At 34.0% G+C, this 18,437-nt stretch overlaps 2 protein-coding genes across 3 annotated transcripts in view; one reads left to right on the plus strand and one right to left on the minus strand.

The window, feature by feature from the left end:
• Nucleotides 1–9,520, minus strand: part of trappc9 (trafficking protein particle complex subunit 9) — a 211,513-nt gene extending 201,993 nt beyond the window's left edge. The window contains exons 1-5 of one of the 2 annotated variants that reach the window (XM_051872802.1): nucleotides 9,390–9,520; nucleotides 7,754–8,354; nucleotides 4,495–4,640; nucleotides 2,361–2,486; nucleotides 1,065–1,091 (exon numbers count right to left, since the gene is read on the minus strand). In XM_051872802.1, coding sequence (XP_051728762.1) covers nucleotides 1,065–1,091; nucleotides 2,361–2,486; nucleotides 4,495–4,640; nucleotides 7,754–8,337 — 883 coding nt within the window. In that variant the 5' untranslated portion in view covers nucleotides 8,338–8,354; nucleotides 9,390–9,520. The remainder of the gene's footprint in view (nucleotides 1–1,064; nucleotides 1,092–2,360; nucleotides 2,487–4,494; nucleotides 4,641–7,753; nucleotides 8,355–9,389) is intronic. The other variant, XM_051872803.1, reaches the window with a different exon arrangement.
• Nucleotides 9,521–9,982: 462 nt separating this feature from the next.
• rragcb (Ras-related GTP binding Cb) lies at nucleotides 9,983–18,423 on the plus strand. The gene is made up of 7 exons (XM_051873402.1): nucleotides 9,983–10,358; nucleotides 11,585–11,788; nucleotides 11,927–12,126; nucleotides 13,698–13,812; nucleotides 14,003–14,145; nucleotides 14,591–14,739; nucleotides 16,511–18,423. Exons 1-7 carry the CDS (start codon nucleotides 10,173–10,175, stop codon nucleotides 16,687–16,689), a joined length of 1,176 nt encoding a protein of 391 aa, XP_051729362.1. The 5' UTR covers nucleotides 9,983–10,172; the 3' UTR covers nucleotides 16,690–18,423.
• Nucleotides 18,424–18,437: the final 14 nt, after the last annotated feature.

An 18,437-nucleotide genomic window follows, 5' to 3' on the forward strand; every position in this document is an offset into this window, starting at 1 on the left:
GCGAATGTAATGCTTGCATTCATGTTACCTTATTTTCAAATGTTTTAAAGCCTAAGGTCTGTAATAATACTAAAGACTTTACTTCGCATTTTACTGCTCTGAGATATAAGATGCTGCAAATGAGCCCATTAGTCTGATGCAAGACCTGGAACTCGACAAGGTATTGCTTGAATTAAATATGAAAGTCATCAAGAAACACGTTTAGAGGAATGAGAAAAATCATTACACACTCAGGAAGTTTTTTAAAGAAACAAGAGGAAAAAATAACCCTGTTTACTTTATTAATCCATGTCCCTGGTCTTATTTGGAATGATTCATCAGTGCATAATCTTTCATTACAGTTTAATAACATCCTGTACCTCTGGAGTTTTTCATAAATACAGTTCTGAAACAGCACTTTGGAAATCTATATCTGTATTGTTGGTTTGATCTTCCAACCTCTTTAAAGTAACGAGAAATCAATTTCAAAAATTCAATATTTTGACTTTCTAATGCAAATTAAATCTCTTATCTATAATAAGCCTGTTTGTGATCATACAACTCAAATTCAAATGGCAAAAAAAACACTGACATCTTGTAGCAGCAAAGATAGGGAGTTGTAGAATAAACAAGTCCTGCACTGCATAAAGTCTGTGTGCATAAAATCTATCAACTAAATAAATCATCAGGTCGACCCTATTAGTTACTAATAAGTTAGCTATATGTAGCTAAGCATTATCATAAAAAGCACAAAACAATTTGATCAGTGCGTATCTGCACTACAGATTTTTTTAATGGTGAATCAGTCATTAAAAATCAGGCACAAAAACACAAAAATCTCATCTAATGATTGCAAAAAAGCACTATAAATTCTTTCAGCTGAAATCAAAAGTAAGGATTCACATCCATGCACTGAAATCACTGCAGATATTTTCATTGCTGTCAGATCAGAAACACAAAAGGCCGAACACCCAAACACCTGCACACATGCATAAGCACAACAAAGTAACTAAAACTACATCACAAGAGCACAAACGGGCAGGAATAAAAACCTTATCTGGAGCTACACGTGTGCTTTACTGTACCTGGATCAATGAGAACTTCTTGAGCGCCTGAAGACATACAGATAGACAGACAGAGAGGGAGAGACAGAGAGAGAGCCTGGTTCACTCTTGGCACAAGCTGCAGTTCATGGTAAGCAGTGTTAGTACAGCACATATCAGGGCACAAAATGGTGTGTTATGATCCTGACATCGTGATAAAGCCGTCAGACATGCAGCAGGACTGAGGAGTGATGGACTCTTTATATATATAATTGCTATTGACAGACACTGAGGAAGCATGCAAGCTTTTTATATATATTAAAAAAAAAAAAAAAAAAAAAAAAACATTATTCATTCTCTTAGTTTTTAATGTGTTACCAAAGCCTTGTTAAACAAAAAAAAAAAAAAAAAAAAAGTATTTGGGCACTTACATCACACTTAAAATCAAACCAAACGGCATCTGCACAAATCTAGAGCTTTTCTCTTCATTTTGAACAGCATCTATTTGTATCATTTATTATAAATGTCATTTTTGTAAAATGTTTTACTTGGAAATATATTTCTTTAAAATAAATGCCATTTGGTTTGACAAACTGTACGTTCATTTTAAATGTGGCTCAAGCGTGCAAGTATTTTTTATGAAGCCATTTTAGACATAAATCTGTAAAGCAAACCTCACCACAGTGGATTCATTAGCAAATGAAACGTGAATGAATTATGTACCCATTAATGAGTGAAAATATAAATGTTATAATGTTTTCAGACTTATTTACAAGTTAATTCAAGCAAATGAATATGAAAATCATTTAAATCATTTCAGAAAGAAAGAAATTCAGGAAAGGAAAGGAAAGGAAAGGAAAGGAAAGGAAAGGAAAGGAAAGGACATTTCTCTTGTTCTCTGCTCTAGAACAATCTGACGCTTCACTGTACAGATCAGAATAACTGAGGTTTCCCTCACAGATGAGAATGAGTGATAATAATGACTCTCTGCTGTAGACTAAACACTCCTGCTGCTGTCTGTGAAGAAAAGGTGACGATTCACTCCCAGTGATGTTTTACACACAAGAGACATCCATCCTCATTCACTCATGTACTCACTTAAAACACTTATTCACACACATTCATTCATCATGTAAATAAAAACATATTGAGTTTCCATAGGAGACCCTTGCTCTTCTTTCTTGAATACACGCGAGTGTGCGAAGAAGAAAAAGTTTTGCAAGTAGTGTAAAAATCGAAATAATGGCCTAAAGGTGCATGATTCAAATTTTGATATTTTTTGAGAAACAGTTTGGTCAGATAAAGTGGGATGCTGTAGATGTGTCTGACTGCACTGACCAGGTCTGTGTCTCTTTCCAGCGTCAGCAGCAGAGGAGACGCCAGGTTTGCGGGCTCCGCTCTTCCCCGCAGTGCCTCCTGGGTAATGGAAAATGACAGACGCAGAACACAGTCCCTCCAAAGCAGCTGAGGAACAAAACACAAACCATTTCACTGTTCTAATGCAGGTCTTTGGGAAGGCAAGATCCATTCAGGCAAAGACTGAGAATGTCACAGTGTTGGAGAAAGTGACTGGGTTTACTTTATTAGCTGGTCATCATAAGTTTAAAAATTGGATATAAATTTGCACAGGCATGTTAAAAATAACCTAAAAAGTTCCTGTAATATTATATATATATATATACACCACCGCTCAAAAGTTTGAGATATTTAATGATTTTAAAAGACGTTTTGTCTGCTCACCAAGGCTGCATTTATTTCATTAAAAATACAGTTAAAAACATTAATATTCTGAAATAATATTACAATTTATAATAACTTTCTATTTGAATATATTTTAAAATGTAATTTATTCCTGCGATCAAAGCTGAAATTTCAGCATCATTACTCCAGTCTTCAGTGTCACATGATCCTTCAGAAATCATTCTAATATGATGATTTGCTGCTCAAGAAACATTTCTTATTATTATCAATGTTGAAAACAGTTGTGTACTTTTTTTTTCAGAATTCCTTCATGAATAGAACAGCATTTATCTGCAATACAAAGCTTTCGTAACCTTATACACTACCATTCAAATGTTTTTCGTCAGTAAGAATTTTTATTTTTAATTTTTTGAAAAGAAATGAAAGAAATCAATACTTTTATTTAGCAAGGATGCATTAAATCGATCAAAAGTGACAGTAAAGACATTTATAATGTTACAAAAGATTCTATTTCAAATAAACGCTGTTCTTTTGAACTTTCTATTCATCAAAGAATCCTGAAAAATATTGTGTACAAATATTTTGTACAATTGTACACAATAAATTTTTATTGAGCAGCAAATCAGCATATTAGATTTCTGAAGGATCATGTGACACTGAAGACTGGAATAACGATGCTGAAAATTCACAGGAATAAATTACATTTTACTATACATATTCACATAGAAAAGAGCTGTTTTAAATTGTAATAATATTTACCAATATTATTGTTTTTATTGTATTTTTAATTAAATAAATGCAGCCTTGGTGAGCAGACGAAACTTCTTTTAAAAACATTAAAAATCTTACCGATCCCAAACTTTTGAACGGTAGTGTATATATATATATATATATATATACAGCCACCAAGGCAAACTTTTTTTTTCTCATTTGGATTAACTTGAATAAATAAAACTAAAACAACTATAAGAATATATAGACATATTTTTTTTAAACAAAAAACCAATAAAAATGACAACAAAAATGAAACTAATACAAAATACTAATACTTATCTAAAATAGTATCTCAATCATACTAAAATACTGATTTAGGGTGAAAACAAGTCTATGTGTGTGTTCACACTTGTAGTTCGCTTCTCTTGGTTCTTTTGGTCCAGATCAAAAAGGACTAAATTTAGTCCTGGTTTGCTTAGCATTCACACTGTCATTTTTAACATCGAACCTAAATATACAAAACAAAAACACAGCTTTTGTGTGTTGGGCTAAACGAGCTTGCTGTATGTGCATAAATATGATATTTTTACCAGCTGAGATCTGACGAAGAGCTTAGAAAATGCGTAAAGGAGTCAAAACAGCGGCAGGAACGTTAAACACACAAACAAAGATCTGCTGCGAGGAGACAATGGTTTTGACGCCTGTACCGAGCTTTAATGGGCAACATAGCACCTCTGACAAGAACCAGGTATGCTTGAGAATGCTGTCCTTTTTAGGGTTACGTGACATCAAGTCCTGTTTTTGGTTCATTGTCTTTGGTCCATGTTGTGTTCATATTCCAGTTGAACCTCACCAGAGCTCGTTTGGAAGTGGACCGAGACCCCCTGACAAGGTGGGTCTCGCTCCGCTTGTTTGATGCGCAGCAGGGTTCGGATGGTAGAGTTTACACTTATTCAAATGAACCGCACTAACAGAGCAATTGCACCAGAGTTCAATTTAATCGAATTAAACCTGCCAAGTGTGAACGCACCCTATAAATCATTAATCCCCATCTTACCTCCCAGCCACAGGAAGTCATTGACAGACCGCAGCAGCTCCACGGCCATGTGATAATGTACGAGGGCGTCCTGCAGCATCCCTGCCTGCAGACACAGATCCCCGACGTGTTTCCTCATGCGGCCCTGACAGCGTTTCTTGTAGTGCCTGAGGAGGAGCAGAGGCAACAGGCGTCAGATAAACATTCAGCGTTTACGCACAGAGCTCAGTTTTTAATTAACGCTCGCAGCCAAGTGCAGGTGACGTCAGCCATATTTAATTAAAGTTATTTTTATCAGCGGTGGATCGATGTCGTCTCATTTGGCTCGCTTATATGGAACACAAATATGCTGATGTGGTTTTGCGTTAAGCTTTGACTTCTGTCTTAGCCCTGGATTTACAGACAGAGAGGGAAGCTGGAGGTGAAGACGGATGCAGAGGGAAGGGGATGCACAGGCAAAACGGAGGGGATTTCAGCTAAAGGGGTCAAAAAGCAACTTGATGTCTATCCCATGGGGATGAAGGAACTGAAAAAAATAAAGGATTTATATGTTTATAAACATAAAACTGTGGTGGAAGGACCCCTACAGATAGTGTGCAAGAGGGTCAAGTGTTATTCAAGTGAGAGTTAGACAGAAGAGAAACTGAATTATATTATATTATATTATATTATATTATATTATATTATATTATATTATATTATATTATATTAACCAAAATGTCTAAGTCCATAAATCCCTAATATTGATAAATAAAACATAAAATATTAATTTAATATTTATTAGTATCAATAAAAATATTTTAAAATAGAATTACATTAATATAATATATATATAAAAACATAATTTATATTATATTATATTATATTATATTATATTATTAGCCAAAATGTCTATATCCATACATCCCTAATATTGATAAATAATATAAAGTATTCATTTAATATTTATTAGTAAATAAATAAAAAAAAATTTATTTAAAAATAAAATTATTAATATTATTGCTTTACATTATTTAATATAATATTTCTAAACACAATATATTATATTATATTATATTATATATTTTAAAATTAATACACTTATAGACACAATCAATATTTATAATCTACATTTAACTTTAGATCAAAAACCTACATCCTACAATGGAGCAAATACAACTAAATTCACAGTATTTTTAGAAATGGATGCCATTTTCAAATTCATGTCGCGACCTTAGATGAGATGAGCACAAAGCTTTGCGTGCAATCACTCATGAATTACTGAATGACATCCATGTACTTCTGCAGTTAAAGCAGACAGAGAGAGACATTATACTTGATCAAACACTTGACCCTGTCAGGCACCAGGACCCCTAGAATCTTGCCAAAATTTCGAATCAAAGATGACATAAGGACACAAAGATTATACGCTGCTGAAAGCTCTTTTTTCTGTTCCTGCGCATTGACTTTCATCCCAAAAATGAGTTTGACCTTTCTACTCTAAACTGAGACACAAGAGAATCGAGGTCCAACCACTGTGTCACTGAAGGGGAGAGGAAGAGGCTGATCAGATAAGAATGAACTAAAGCAGGAGACAGAACTACCGGCTCACCTTTTCACACCCCATAATAAACTCACAGGACAGTATGAAAAAAAGAAGAAAGACAAATAAAACAAGGCAAAACAAGAGAAGGGAAGAAAAAAACAACAACCATGAAAAACAAATGGCAAAACTCATGAAACAGGATAGAAGATCATGCACGGTTGAACTACAGGCAAAACCATCATATTGTGGGACTCTTGGGAATCCAGTATTTACCGCTGTGAAATCCAGTCTTAATTTAGGATGAATTACACATCAAAGTTTAATTTTTTTTTTTTTTAAATCTCTTCATTCCAAAAACAGTTAGTATAAACTACATATAATAATAGTGATTAGGGATCCTTTAATAAGTCAATTATTTTCATGTTATGGATAATAACTAATAAATGACGATGTTAAAATTTTGTACTATTTTGTCTAAATCAGAGTTTCCCAAACAGGAGTTTGTTGGGGAACAGCAGGGGGTTCCTGAGTTGATAAAAAGCTAATAATTAATTATATCATGATATATAAATAAATTCAAAATAAAACACTTAAAACAATAAATATAAAATATATAAATATAATATACATTTATTTATATATAAATGAATAAATGTGTGTGTATACAGTACCAGTCAAAAGTTTAAAAACATTACTATTTTTATTGTTTTTGAACATCATATGCTTATCAAGGCTGCATTTATTTGATCAAAAATACAGAAAAAAAAACCAGTAATATTGTGAAATATTATTACAATTTAAAATAATGGTTTTCTATTTTAATATACTTTAAATTATAATTTATTTCTGTGATCAAAGTTGAATTTTCAGCATCATTACTCCAGTCTTCAGTGTCACATGATCCTTCAGAAATATTACTGTTTTCTCTGTATTTTTATCAAATAAATGCCGGCTTGATGTATATGTATATAAATATATAAACCATGTGTTTATAAATTATTAAAATGTTAACTTAAAATACTTCAAGTATATATTTTAGGCCAGATGGGTTCAGCTGACAAAAAGGTTTGGGAATCCATGGTCGAAATAATAATGAAAAATAAAACACTAACGAAAACCAATCAATATAAATGCTACAAATGAATTTAGGCATCATAACATACATTGATTAGGATATTTGCAAAAGTTACATTTAATAGTGATATTTAATTTCTAGTGTCTATAAAAAGTAACTTTAATTGAGCATTAGATGATAGTAAAAGTCACCTAAATGTAAAAAAAAAAAAAAAAAACATCTGTAACACATTATTTTAAGGTGACGTAGTTACACGTTACTACATGTACTTACTATAGTAATAACAATAAATTATGCATAATTACAAGTAACTACCCCTATTTAAAGTATAAATTTTACTATTTAAAATTAAAGTAAACCAACCCTAACCGTAACTCATAGTAAGTACATGTAGTTAATTAACATTACTCAGTACTTATTTGAGTAAGTACAATGTAACTACGTCACCTTAAAATAAAGTGTAACCAAAACATTTATATTGTGCATCCCTAATAGTGATGTTTGCATTAGCAAGATAATAAATAAATGGTAACTGAAGTTTCATCAGCCACCCTTCTCAAGATATCAGCATCGACTATTGAAAAACCCATATGGGTTTACCATTATGCTGATCACCAATAAAGATGAGGTCATTTCTCAGTAGTTTATAATTTGAACGCATTCCCAGTACCCAAACTCACCTGCTGTCTGTGTCCAACCCCACAAAGTCCTTCTTCTCGAACGGCACACACAGCAGCTGTAGCTTATCACCAGATTTATCGGTTGCTCTGTCCAGCCTTTTCGACTCCAGGACGATAAATATGGATTCAACGAAATCCTCCACCCGCTTCTCTACATCAGGACAGTCGTCATAGCTGGGGTAAAACGCCACATCGGTGCGCTGCTGTTCCGCCACGTCCCCCTGCAGCCCGAACACCAGCAGCCGCGAGTCGTACAGCGTGGAGCCGAACACCTCCTTCTGCCCGTGGAAACGGTCTGATGTCTGTGGCCACTCTTTTGCCGTGGTGCAGCTGGTCACTGAGATGAGACCTACGACTTTGCGGTGAGTCTGAAAGTCACCCCACTCGTTGTTCTCAGGGGGGTAATGGTGCCGGTATCGGATGAACAGGACGCGCTGGGAGTCCCGTATGTTGACCTGGCTCACGCTGACGATGCGTTTGTAAATGCGGAAGAACTGGTCCTCTGGGACGATCCCCACGGGCTGGACCACCACCAGGACCGTCTGATGGTCCTCAGCACACTGCATGTAGTCTGGGACACTCATGTCTGCATACAGTGACTCTAGAGAAACAAAACAATTAACAAAACCACATATTCTTTTATTATGGCAAGTTTCAAAAGAGATGATTTTACATAAAGCAGGTCAAATATATATAAATGTCCAAAATAAAAGTTTGTGTTTACATAATATATGTGTGTGTGCGCTGTGTATTTTTATTATGTATATATAAATACACACACATGCATGTATATATTTAAGAAATATTTAAATGTATACGTGTATATGCGTGTGTGTGTGTGTGTGTGTGTATATATATATATATATATATATATAATATAAATATAATGCATGTGTGTATATTTATATATAAATAATAAATATACAGCACGCACACATATATTATGTAAACATAAACTTTTATTTTGGATGTGATTAATCGTGATTAATTGTTTGACAGCCCTAATATATATATATATGTAATTATTATTATTAATAAAACTGAAAACTACATCTGCAAAAGTAACCAAATCAGAGCTTATTGAAATGATTGACATTTCACAAACTCTTATTATTCATCAATTTTCTTCACTTGAAATGAACTGAAACTAACTACATTAGTTTTACATTTGACAGAAATTACTTTGTAATCTTGTACCGTGTAAGACAAAATTCTCAAAATATGTAATATTCAGAAAACATAAACTGAATAAAACATGAATGCATTTATAACATGCAGCAATATAAACAAACCAGCAGAACAAACAGCCAAATGTTTCAGTCTTCAATGAAACGTTCAACGAATTTATTGAATTTCAGTATGTTTCATGAAACAATTTTGAAACAATGAAACAATCGTTGTTTATTCATTGAAAATAATATATTTGTGTAACATATTTGTGTTTATTTTGGTCTGTTTTCTAAGGCGCGTTTGAATGAAACATCATCAAGTTCATCAGCAGATATCAATTTGACAACGGCGCAATTAAGTACGCTATAAACCCCACAACATAAAGTGTAATATTTATTTCAAAATAATGCTGACAGAATAATCATATGCGTTTAAAATATGTGTGTAAACGCTTGTTTTTACTCACAAACGCTCTTCCTGTCTACACTGCTGCTTCTTCTGCTACTGTCTTGTCTGTGAGAGGCGTGTGACTCATATTCGTGTCCACAAGCGCCCCCTATTGGATGAGCTCCAACATTCATTACTAATAATATAATATAATTTTATAATATGCTTAGCATACGATAAAGGGACTGATCAATTAAATTTGTATGGCGCTTTTTAAAGTACTCTAATGCAGCTTTACAGAAAATATAAATATAAAGAACGAGTTAAAAGAAAAAAAAAATACAATTACTGAATTAATTTGCTCATATAATCCTATATATTAATATAATATAAGTATAATTTCTGTATTTTTAGAGTAAAATTCTCGTACCACGGATGTTTCGGTGCCTGTTCTATTACAAACAAATAAATGACGGAATTAAAAGTTATAAAAATAAAAATATATTGGGCTTGTGAATAGCATATTTCATCGCATTTCATACATGTAAAATATGTTCAGAAAATGTTTCCAAAATGTGAAAGAGATGCTGATCATCTGAGAGACCGCTCCACTCATAGGCTGCTCACGCGTAAGACCTTTCCGCTCGCTTGCAGTCGTTCCTCCTCTGCGTCTGTCATATGATCAGCTTCCCGTTTGTTTGTGTTCATGCAGCAAGCTAACCGCTTCCCACTATGAAACCTCCTCATCTGTATCCAAACTAAACATTTAATCCACACTGATCTCACCTCAATTACTCAAACGGATCCTACAGAGTCAACATAGACAGATCAAAGGGATTTAAATCTTAAAAATAGATTTATAATGTCGATTGAGTACGAGGAGCAGCTAGCCGGAAGCCTGGTGGACTCTTTCCCTAAAGATTTCGGCTACGGCGTGGAAAACATGGACATGATGCAGGAGAACCTGGAAAACTCTCCCTCTGCAGACAATAAACCCAGAATCCTGCTGATGGGACTGAGGCGAAGCGGGAAATCCTCCATCCAGAAGGTCAGATCCCATTTGGATACAGCACTGCACTTACAAAAAAAAGTACTATGGTAATGCACTAGTTTTGGACACCACCAATATGGTAATACCATGGTGTTCTTAGAAGTATTTAGGTATACAATTTCTTACAAAAACGTACTGTGGCAGTACTATGGTACAATCATGGTATCGGATGGTAGTACCTTTGTACTTTGATATATACCGAGGTGAGTGCAAGAATACCATGGTACATGTTCATGGTATTACCATAGTACCATATTACTAAAAGTAATATGGAAGAGTACATTTCAAAGTATCATTATTACCACCATCACTGTACTATGGTACCGACACAGTAGCTACTTGCTTATAAGGTCAGTATGTTTTTTTTATTTTATTATTATTATTGTGCTATATTACTTACTTTCTACTAACATTATAAGTGTAACATTATAGTAGTGTACAAAATCATAGCATTACCATTTTAATATGTCCAAAAGTACCATGGTTATCCCTATTTTGTAAAGTACAGATGTGAGACGTTCTGATCAGACTCTCATTTATTAAATCATTGTATTAGATTAATATTTTTGGATTCATATTTAGATATTATTATTGTTATTTATTATATTACTTATTTAATAAATTATATTAATATTGTTATATATTATGTAAATATTATATATGTTTGTATTATCATTTATTGGGCTGCAACAATATTACAGCAAGTGATGCACTCAAGAACGTGTAATGAAAGCGTTATATATATATATATGTATTTCCCCTTTATATTTTTATCTCAGGTCAGATGAATGGAACTTTTATTGAACACTTGTTGACTGAAGTTAACATGAAATTAAAATTAATCTTTTCTTTCATAGTAAATTTCTCTGATCACGATTTATCAGTCCATGTTATTGCAAAAGAAAACAAATGCTTTTATTTTTTTTATTTTTTTTACGGAACGTCTGCTATTACTGCTGTAATAACCACGTGTAATGCCTTGCAAATGTTGTAAAATGTAATTGCAAAATAATATTTTCTTTTATTATTAAGTAACATTTAATGTTGCTTAAACTCCCCCATCCTCTGGAACTAATTTTCTGCGTTTGGATGAAATATCATTTTTGTCATTTGTTTATATATAAGATGATTTTATTGCTGTGTGAAATAATGAATACATCAGATCTGTTTTTTTAATATCTATATGTCCATATTCGCCTGTGGTTTAATGTTTTGAATCTCAGGTGGTGTTTCATAAGATGTCTCCCAATGAGACACTCTTCCTGGAGAGCACCAACAAGATCTACAAGGACGACATCTCCGGCAGTTCCTTTGTCAACTTTCACATATGGGACTTTCCAGGGCAGGTGGACTTTTTCGACCCCACCTTCGATTACGAAATGATTTTCAGGGGCACCGGCGCGTTGATTTTTGTCATCGATGCTCAGGTAAACCGACATCAGGAAAATATGAGAGTGATTGTCTTGTTATTCAAACTGCTTACTTTCATTTTTCCTTGTACGGTGTGAGAATTGGCTCCATTCCCGGCTGTTAATGATATTGTGTTTGGATGTCTCTCCCTGTAGGATGACTATGTAGAAGCATTAGGGCGGCTACATCTGACAGTGTCGCGGGCATTCAGGGTGAACCCGGAGATCAATTTCGAGGTGTTTATACATAAGGTGGACGGTTTATCAGACGATCATAAGATAGAGACGCAGAGAGACATTCATCAGAGAGCTAATGATGATCTAGCTGACGCCAGTCTGGAAAAGCTTCACCTCAGGTTGGTCGTCCTGATGTACTGATCAATTTGCCTTGATACAGTGGAATGACAGATAAAGAGTGTTTGATAGGATTATGCTGTGCTTTCAGCTGGGCTACAGTGATATTCCAGCAAGAATGTGTAATGAACAGTGTTGATATTGTTAAATAAAACTAAAACTTAAAATTTGTTTTTGCTGATTGAAATAAAGCTTAAATAAAATATGAATATATTACATTTCAAAACAAAAACTTTAGTGAAAATGAGAATGTTGCTTTGGCATCTAACTGAAATAAAAAATTAATTAAAGCTAAATAGAAATATTAAAAAAATAAAATAAAAGCACAACAAAATAGCTAAAACTTACAATGAAAACTGAAAATATATAAATAAATGCTAATTCAAAATAATAATAACTGTTATAGTATATAAAATAATACTAAAATAACATGATAATAGCACAATTCTGGATAAATTGAGAATCACTATTTTTTTGGTTTAAATAGAGATCACGATTTGAAATTGACAACTAAACAATATCATGTAATTTACAAGAGTTTCTGACAAAATGTTAATTGCTGCAGTCTGTTTAAAAATATTTCATTAATTTGAATTTATTATTTTTTAATAGGATTGAATAAATGATTCAATGACTCACTCATAAAGACTTCACTTGCTTCATTACTGGATGAATTGGCGGTTTTGAACAAGTCTCTTTAATGAATGATTCAATGACAATTTTTTTTTTTTTTTTTAAAGTCACTTGTCGCCACCTACTGGTATACTGGTGTAATTGGTGCAATCTTTATTTGAAGCGTCTTGTTACTTTCAAAAGGTGATTTGCTCTCTTTTGATCACTTCTGTAGTGTTTATATCTGAACTATAAACTTTTATCCCAGTACTTCTGTGATAATTTTAATTATTGTAACACAGAAATAATGATAAGTGATTGAAAGACTGTCATTGAAGCTGTTTCATACATGACAACTGCTCTCTCTAGCTCAGCGGCCGTGCCAATGCAGATTAGAATGTTTGCTTTGAATCATTGTCTTTTATGAATAAGATTGCGTGGGTGTTTGAATAGAGATCGCAATCTTTTAACGATTAATTTTGCAGCTCTGTAACACTGGTAATGAAACAATGCAATCTCTTCTCATAATATTATATATCCAGGGGAGATGAATAGTCCTTTTACTGGTCAAGTCTATATGATATCAAAATTGACCCTATTAACCTCCTTAACAAATGTCTTTTATATTATTGTGCTGTATTCACCAGTGTAAGTTTATTAGGGAAACATTTTTTATTTTCTCTACAATACTGACTACCTCTGATACATCTTTTTTTAATCTGCTGACCAAGGTCTCACAGGCCAGGAAAATTAATAAACCTAAGCCCACTTTTCTGATATACTCAAAAATATGTCACATTATGGAAGCTCAGTGAGTTTTATGTTATTTTTAAAACCGTAATTTCAATTTAATAGGCTTTTTATTTTTTGAAGATCATTTCCTGGCATTCTGGATGTAATGTGTGTATTATGAATGAATATGTTACGTTAATGAGTGACATTTCTCTTTGTTTGTTTTCAGTTTCTATCTCACCAGCATCTATGATCACTCCATATTTGAGGCCTTCAGTAAGGTGGTCCAGAAACTCATCCCTCAACTGCCTACGCTGGAAAACCTCCTCAACATATTCATCTCTGTATGTACACAGCTGCTTTACTCTTAAAGATCGCTTCTTGAATGCTTCCAGTATCAGATTCCACTAATGTCCAACTTTGCTTGGTCTAGATCAAATGTCTCAGCTCTAAATGCTTTTATTGGTGTTTATCGATGCAGATGAATAACAGAACAGATAAGTATATATTTGTAAATGCATTTTTCCCTTTCAGAATTCTGGGATTGAGAAAGCGTTCCTGTTCGACGTGGTCAGTAAGATCTACATCGCCACGGACAGCTCTCCGGTGGACATGCAATCGTACGAGCTCTGCTGTGACATGATCGATGTTGTCATTGACGTCTCTTGTATTTACGGGTGAGAAACTGTGAACGTGAAAACCAAAACTGATGAATATGTCCTTCCTGAAGACCTTGAGCTTTATTTGTCTTCACTACACTGCAATGCTCTATAAAAAAAAAAATACAGTAATGTTCAAATGTTTGGGGTCAGTATGATGCTTTTAATGTTTTTGAAATAAGTCTCTTATGCTCACTAATGCTGCATCAAAAATAAAGTAAAAACAGTAATATTGTGAAATGTTTTACAGTGTTTAAAATCTTTTCTCTTTGAATATATTTTAATTCATTCAAACCTTTGAAGAGTAGTGTATACTATTTTAAAATATATATTATTATTTCGAACTTGTATTTTTTTTTTATGCTGACAGTGTAAGGTATAAGATGAATGTAATATATTGTATCCTATTAAGAGTTTTTTTTTTTTTTTTTTTTTTTTTTTTGTCCATTTGTTGAATGTATAGTCTAAAAGACGACGGCAACGGTAACGCTTATGATAAAGAGTCTCTGGCCATCATAAAGTTGAACAACACCACAGTGCTTTACCTGAAGGAAGTCACCAAGTTCCTGGCTCTGGTCTGCATCCTGAGAGAGGAGAGCTTCGAGAGGAAAGGTACAGACATTTGACATGATCGATCGAGAATATTAGCATGATTTGTGCGAAGTTAGTGTCATTTAGACTGCAGGTCTGGAATTAAATAATTTATTTAATTGATTTTAATTTTCTTTTGACATCCTAAATAAAAGCAATTCAGCCTAATCTGCAAAAATTAACCACTGTTAAAGACAAGTTTTGCTTCACTAGCTCTTTCCATCCACCTATTTTTATACAAATTTTAGGGTATGGCATAAAAAAGGCTGGATTGAAATGCAAAGATGCATATAAATTCTAAAAATGTGCATAAAAATACTTATGCGCTTAATTGAGGCAGATACATTTTTTATCCAAAAAAAAGACATGCGCATAAACTATGATGGAAACACATTTACTGAATAAATCCCTTGATGCACAAAAAAAAAACCTTATGTGACTTTGCTTCAACAGTGGATGTGATTGGATAACTAGACTAATCAGCAGACCAATTTCATCGCACAGCATCTCAAATGTCGGTTTGGTCATTCTAAAATGCCTAAGCCAGAGTTTGTCATCAGAATGGTTGGGTTTAATGACTTCCCAGTACTGTCTCAGACGATTGCGTTCCCAAACATAAGCCATCCACCTCCGAATGAAAGATAACATGACAGTGTTTATTGCGTTTCATCCACACACTCTGAGGCGTGAATAATTTATGATGTATGAAAAAAGAGCCTCCAGCAACTTCCATTTTTATTAAAGATATTTTGTGCTAATTTCCCAGGAAGTGACTATTTTTTTCACATTGGATGGAAATGGTTTGCAAATGTTTTATGCACTATTCCAATTTTGGAATAGTTAAATTTGCAGCTTTGAATGGAAACATAGCTACTCATATAATCATCATTTCCAAGATGTGATAAGTTACTCTGGTCAACAGAGGACTTTTAACGACATATGTATAATTTCTGCTCCACCAGCATAAGCAAAAATCTTAGGTTTTCCTAAGCGCTTTGTCTTTTTGCCATTGGTTGGTCAAGTATTTAGTCCGGCCTCAAACTCATGCCATTACAGACAGCTCAAACCAACAAAATGATAAAAGCACCACAGTGTTTACGGAGCCCCTAAAGGGAGATGGGGATGAACTAAAATATGAAATGGGAGGAAAAAATATATATCGATATATTATATAATGATTTTGCATTCTCTTGCAAATGTTTTGCACTCCCCCAAGAAACTTCTTTTCTCAAGGGAATTCAAAAGTTTATGCGATGGAACACAAAAAGTTTTCTTGGGAGAACACAAAAGTTTTGTGAGCGAACGCATTTCTCAGGGGACAGCGAATATTTTGCGAGCGAACAAAAAGTTTCTTGGGGAATGCACAAGTTTTGCGAGCAAAGCAGAGTTTCTCAGGGGAGCGCAAAAGTTTTGTGAGCGAACAAATTTTCTTGGGGGAATGCAAAAATTTTGCAGAAATGCTCTTTGGGGAAATCAAATGTTTTGCAAGTGAACGCAAAGTTTCATGGGAATGCAAATGTTTTGCAAGTGAACGTAAATTTTTTTGGGGAACACAAGTTTTGCGAGCGAACACTTTTCTCAGGGGAAAGCAAATGTTTGGCGAGTGAACAGCAAAGTTTTGAAATACATTTTTTTTCCCCATCTCTTTATTTTTTTCCACCACCATGTCCCTTTATGGGCTCTGTATTGTTTGTTACTTAAAGATGTTTGTTACTTAAAGATGCGGCATATTAAATTGAGTAGTGTGTTAATTTGTGCTTCCGAACATATCTCATGTCTCTATCTTCCACAGGCTTGATAGACTACAACTTCCACTGCTTTCGAAAGGCCATCCACGAGGTATTCGAGGTGAGCAGCTCCACCCAGAGGACAGGAGCGGCGGTGCAGTCCAGCCCCCCCAGCAGCAGCGGTAACGGTCTGGCCCGGCTCAAATCAGCAGCGATGAACGGCACACCCAGGAGCCTGGTTTAACCCAGGACACACGGACCTCTAAGAACACAGGGCCTTCACACTAGTGCGCTGAACATGCGCTAAGGTACACGTGAGATTACTGGAGCGTTTCTCTAGTTATACCTGCTGTTCCAGGACCTGAGAGACACAACAGGACACTCATAGAGAAGAGACTACATTGCTGCTTTTTTATGATATTTTGATGTATGTGTGTGTGAGAGAGAGAGAGCGAGAGAGAGAGAGCGAGATTGTGTGCAAACACAGCATCAGCTGTTGTAATAGAGGGAAATGGAAAACATTAGTTTAGCCAACAGAATGAGGCACAATGAAATGGTGTCAGAATCATGCTAAAGTGTCACACTGAGCAAATCTAGACTCAAAACTAGAGAGCTGCCTATCATTTTTTATATCCTCATGTGTTTAAGGTGGCTAAAAGTGCTGTCTAGGTAGTTTTGAGGAGGCACATCCCACTTTTCAGAGGTTTCAGTGTGAATCTCACAAAAAAAAACATGTTCAAGTGACATTTCACCAGAAAATCAAAATAAGAAAATTGCTTAAATAAATTTTAGCCTGTTTTTAGGTGCATTAAAATGTTTACATTGTTTTTAAGAACACATTTTACCCAAATTCTCATCATTGCTGAAAAAGGTAACTTTTTTTTGTAATTCTCAGTTTTTCATTACTTTAATGCAGTATTTTTATTGTAATAAATACTGTATTGTTTAAATCAGTATAAATGTTGTACGATAAATATGTAATATATGAATTCTTTATCATTCAAAATAATATATTTTTCACATTTTTAATGAGAATACAGTTTTGTTTTTTGTTTTTTTTGTTTTGTTTTTACAGTATTAAGAATTTGGTTAAAATGGTGCTTAATTTTCATTTTAAAAATTGTCACAATGTAACAACTAAATTAGAAATAGGCTTCATTTTCTTTAAGCAATATTTTTCCTATTTCATGCTTTTGATTTTGGGGTGAAATATGACCCGGACATGTTAGATTCACCCATGAAACAGATCTGTTAATGCTGTTTCACTCCCTTTTGTAGCAAAATCCCCAGACCACCCCATCTTTAAGATTGCAGTTGTTAATATTGGCCAGTTCTGTGATTGTGTTGGCTCTCGCTGTTTTTTACTCCTGACCAACACAAAGGGAAAAGAAAGGGAGAAAAGGCTAAAGACGTTTGTGAACGTCATTATGTTTCTGTGAACTTACAGTAAAATTAATGGCATACAGAGACGTTTTTTAAGCATCAGCCCTGACTAACAGGAAGCGTGTTTTGCCATTAAATGGTTCTTGCACAGTTCTGATATACTGAGATACGTCGGGAACACAGAATAATAATGCTCAAGTTTGTTGAACATGAGATAAAGGTATTGTGTTTTCATATGTGAGTCCCTGGGTCCAAAATAACCCTTTTTCCTTTTTACATGATTCATTGTTTTAGTCATATTCAAAAATTCCCCTTTCTTGAATTGATATATTGTGGGCTGTGTGTCTATGTAATTGTGTAAGAAACTCACTGCTGAATGTGATTGTAGTGTGTGTGTGTGTGTGTGTGTGTGTGTGTGTGTGTGTGTGTGTGTGTGTTTCTTTTTTTTTCTAATAAAGTGTAAAAGAATAAGATATTAATTTTGTGATTGAAATATACAGATTATTACTTGTAAAATATCAAGAAAATGAGATTTGTTTACTTATGGTATATTTTGTCTCAGAGCACGCTGAAAATTAAAGCTATATTCATTTGATCCCTTGTCTCAGT

Source organism: Ctenopharyngodon idella, chromosome 19, assembly GCF_019924925.1.
Source record: "Ctenopharyngodon idella isolate HZGC_01 chromosome 19, HZGC01, whole genome shotgun sequence".
NCBI lineage: Eukaryota > Metazoa > Chordata > Actinopteri > Cypriniformes > Xenocyprididae > Ctenopharyngodon > Ctenopharyngodon idella.

Bases quoted from the DNA above. Each gene is read 5' to 3' on its own strand.
- rragcb (XM_051873402.1), top strand. From the start codon at position 10,173: ATGTCGATTGAGTACGAGGAGCAGCTAGCCGGAAGCCTGGTGGACTCT. The intron at 10,359-11,584 runs GTCAGATCCCAT...TTTGAATCTCAG, and splicing joins GGAAATCCTCCATCCAGAAG to GTGGTGTTTCATAAGATGTC. The intron at 13,813-14,002 runs GTATGTACACAG...TTTCCCTTTCAG, and splicing joins TCCTCAACATATTCATCTCT to AATTCTGGGATTGAGAAAGC.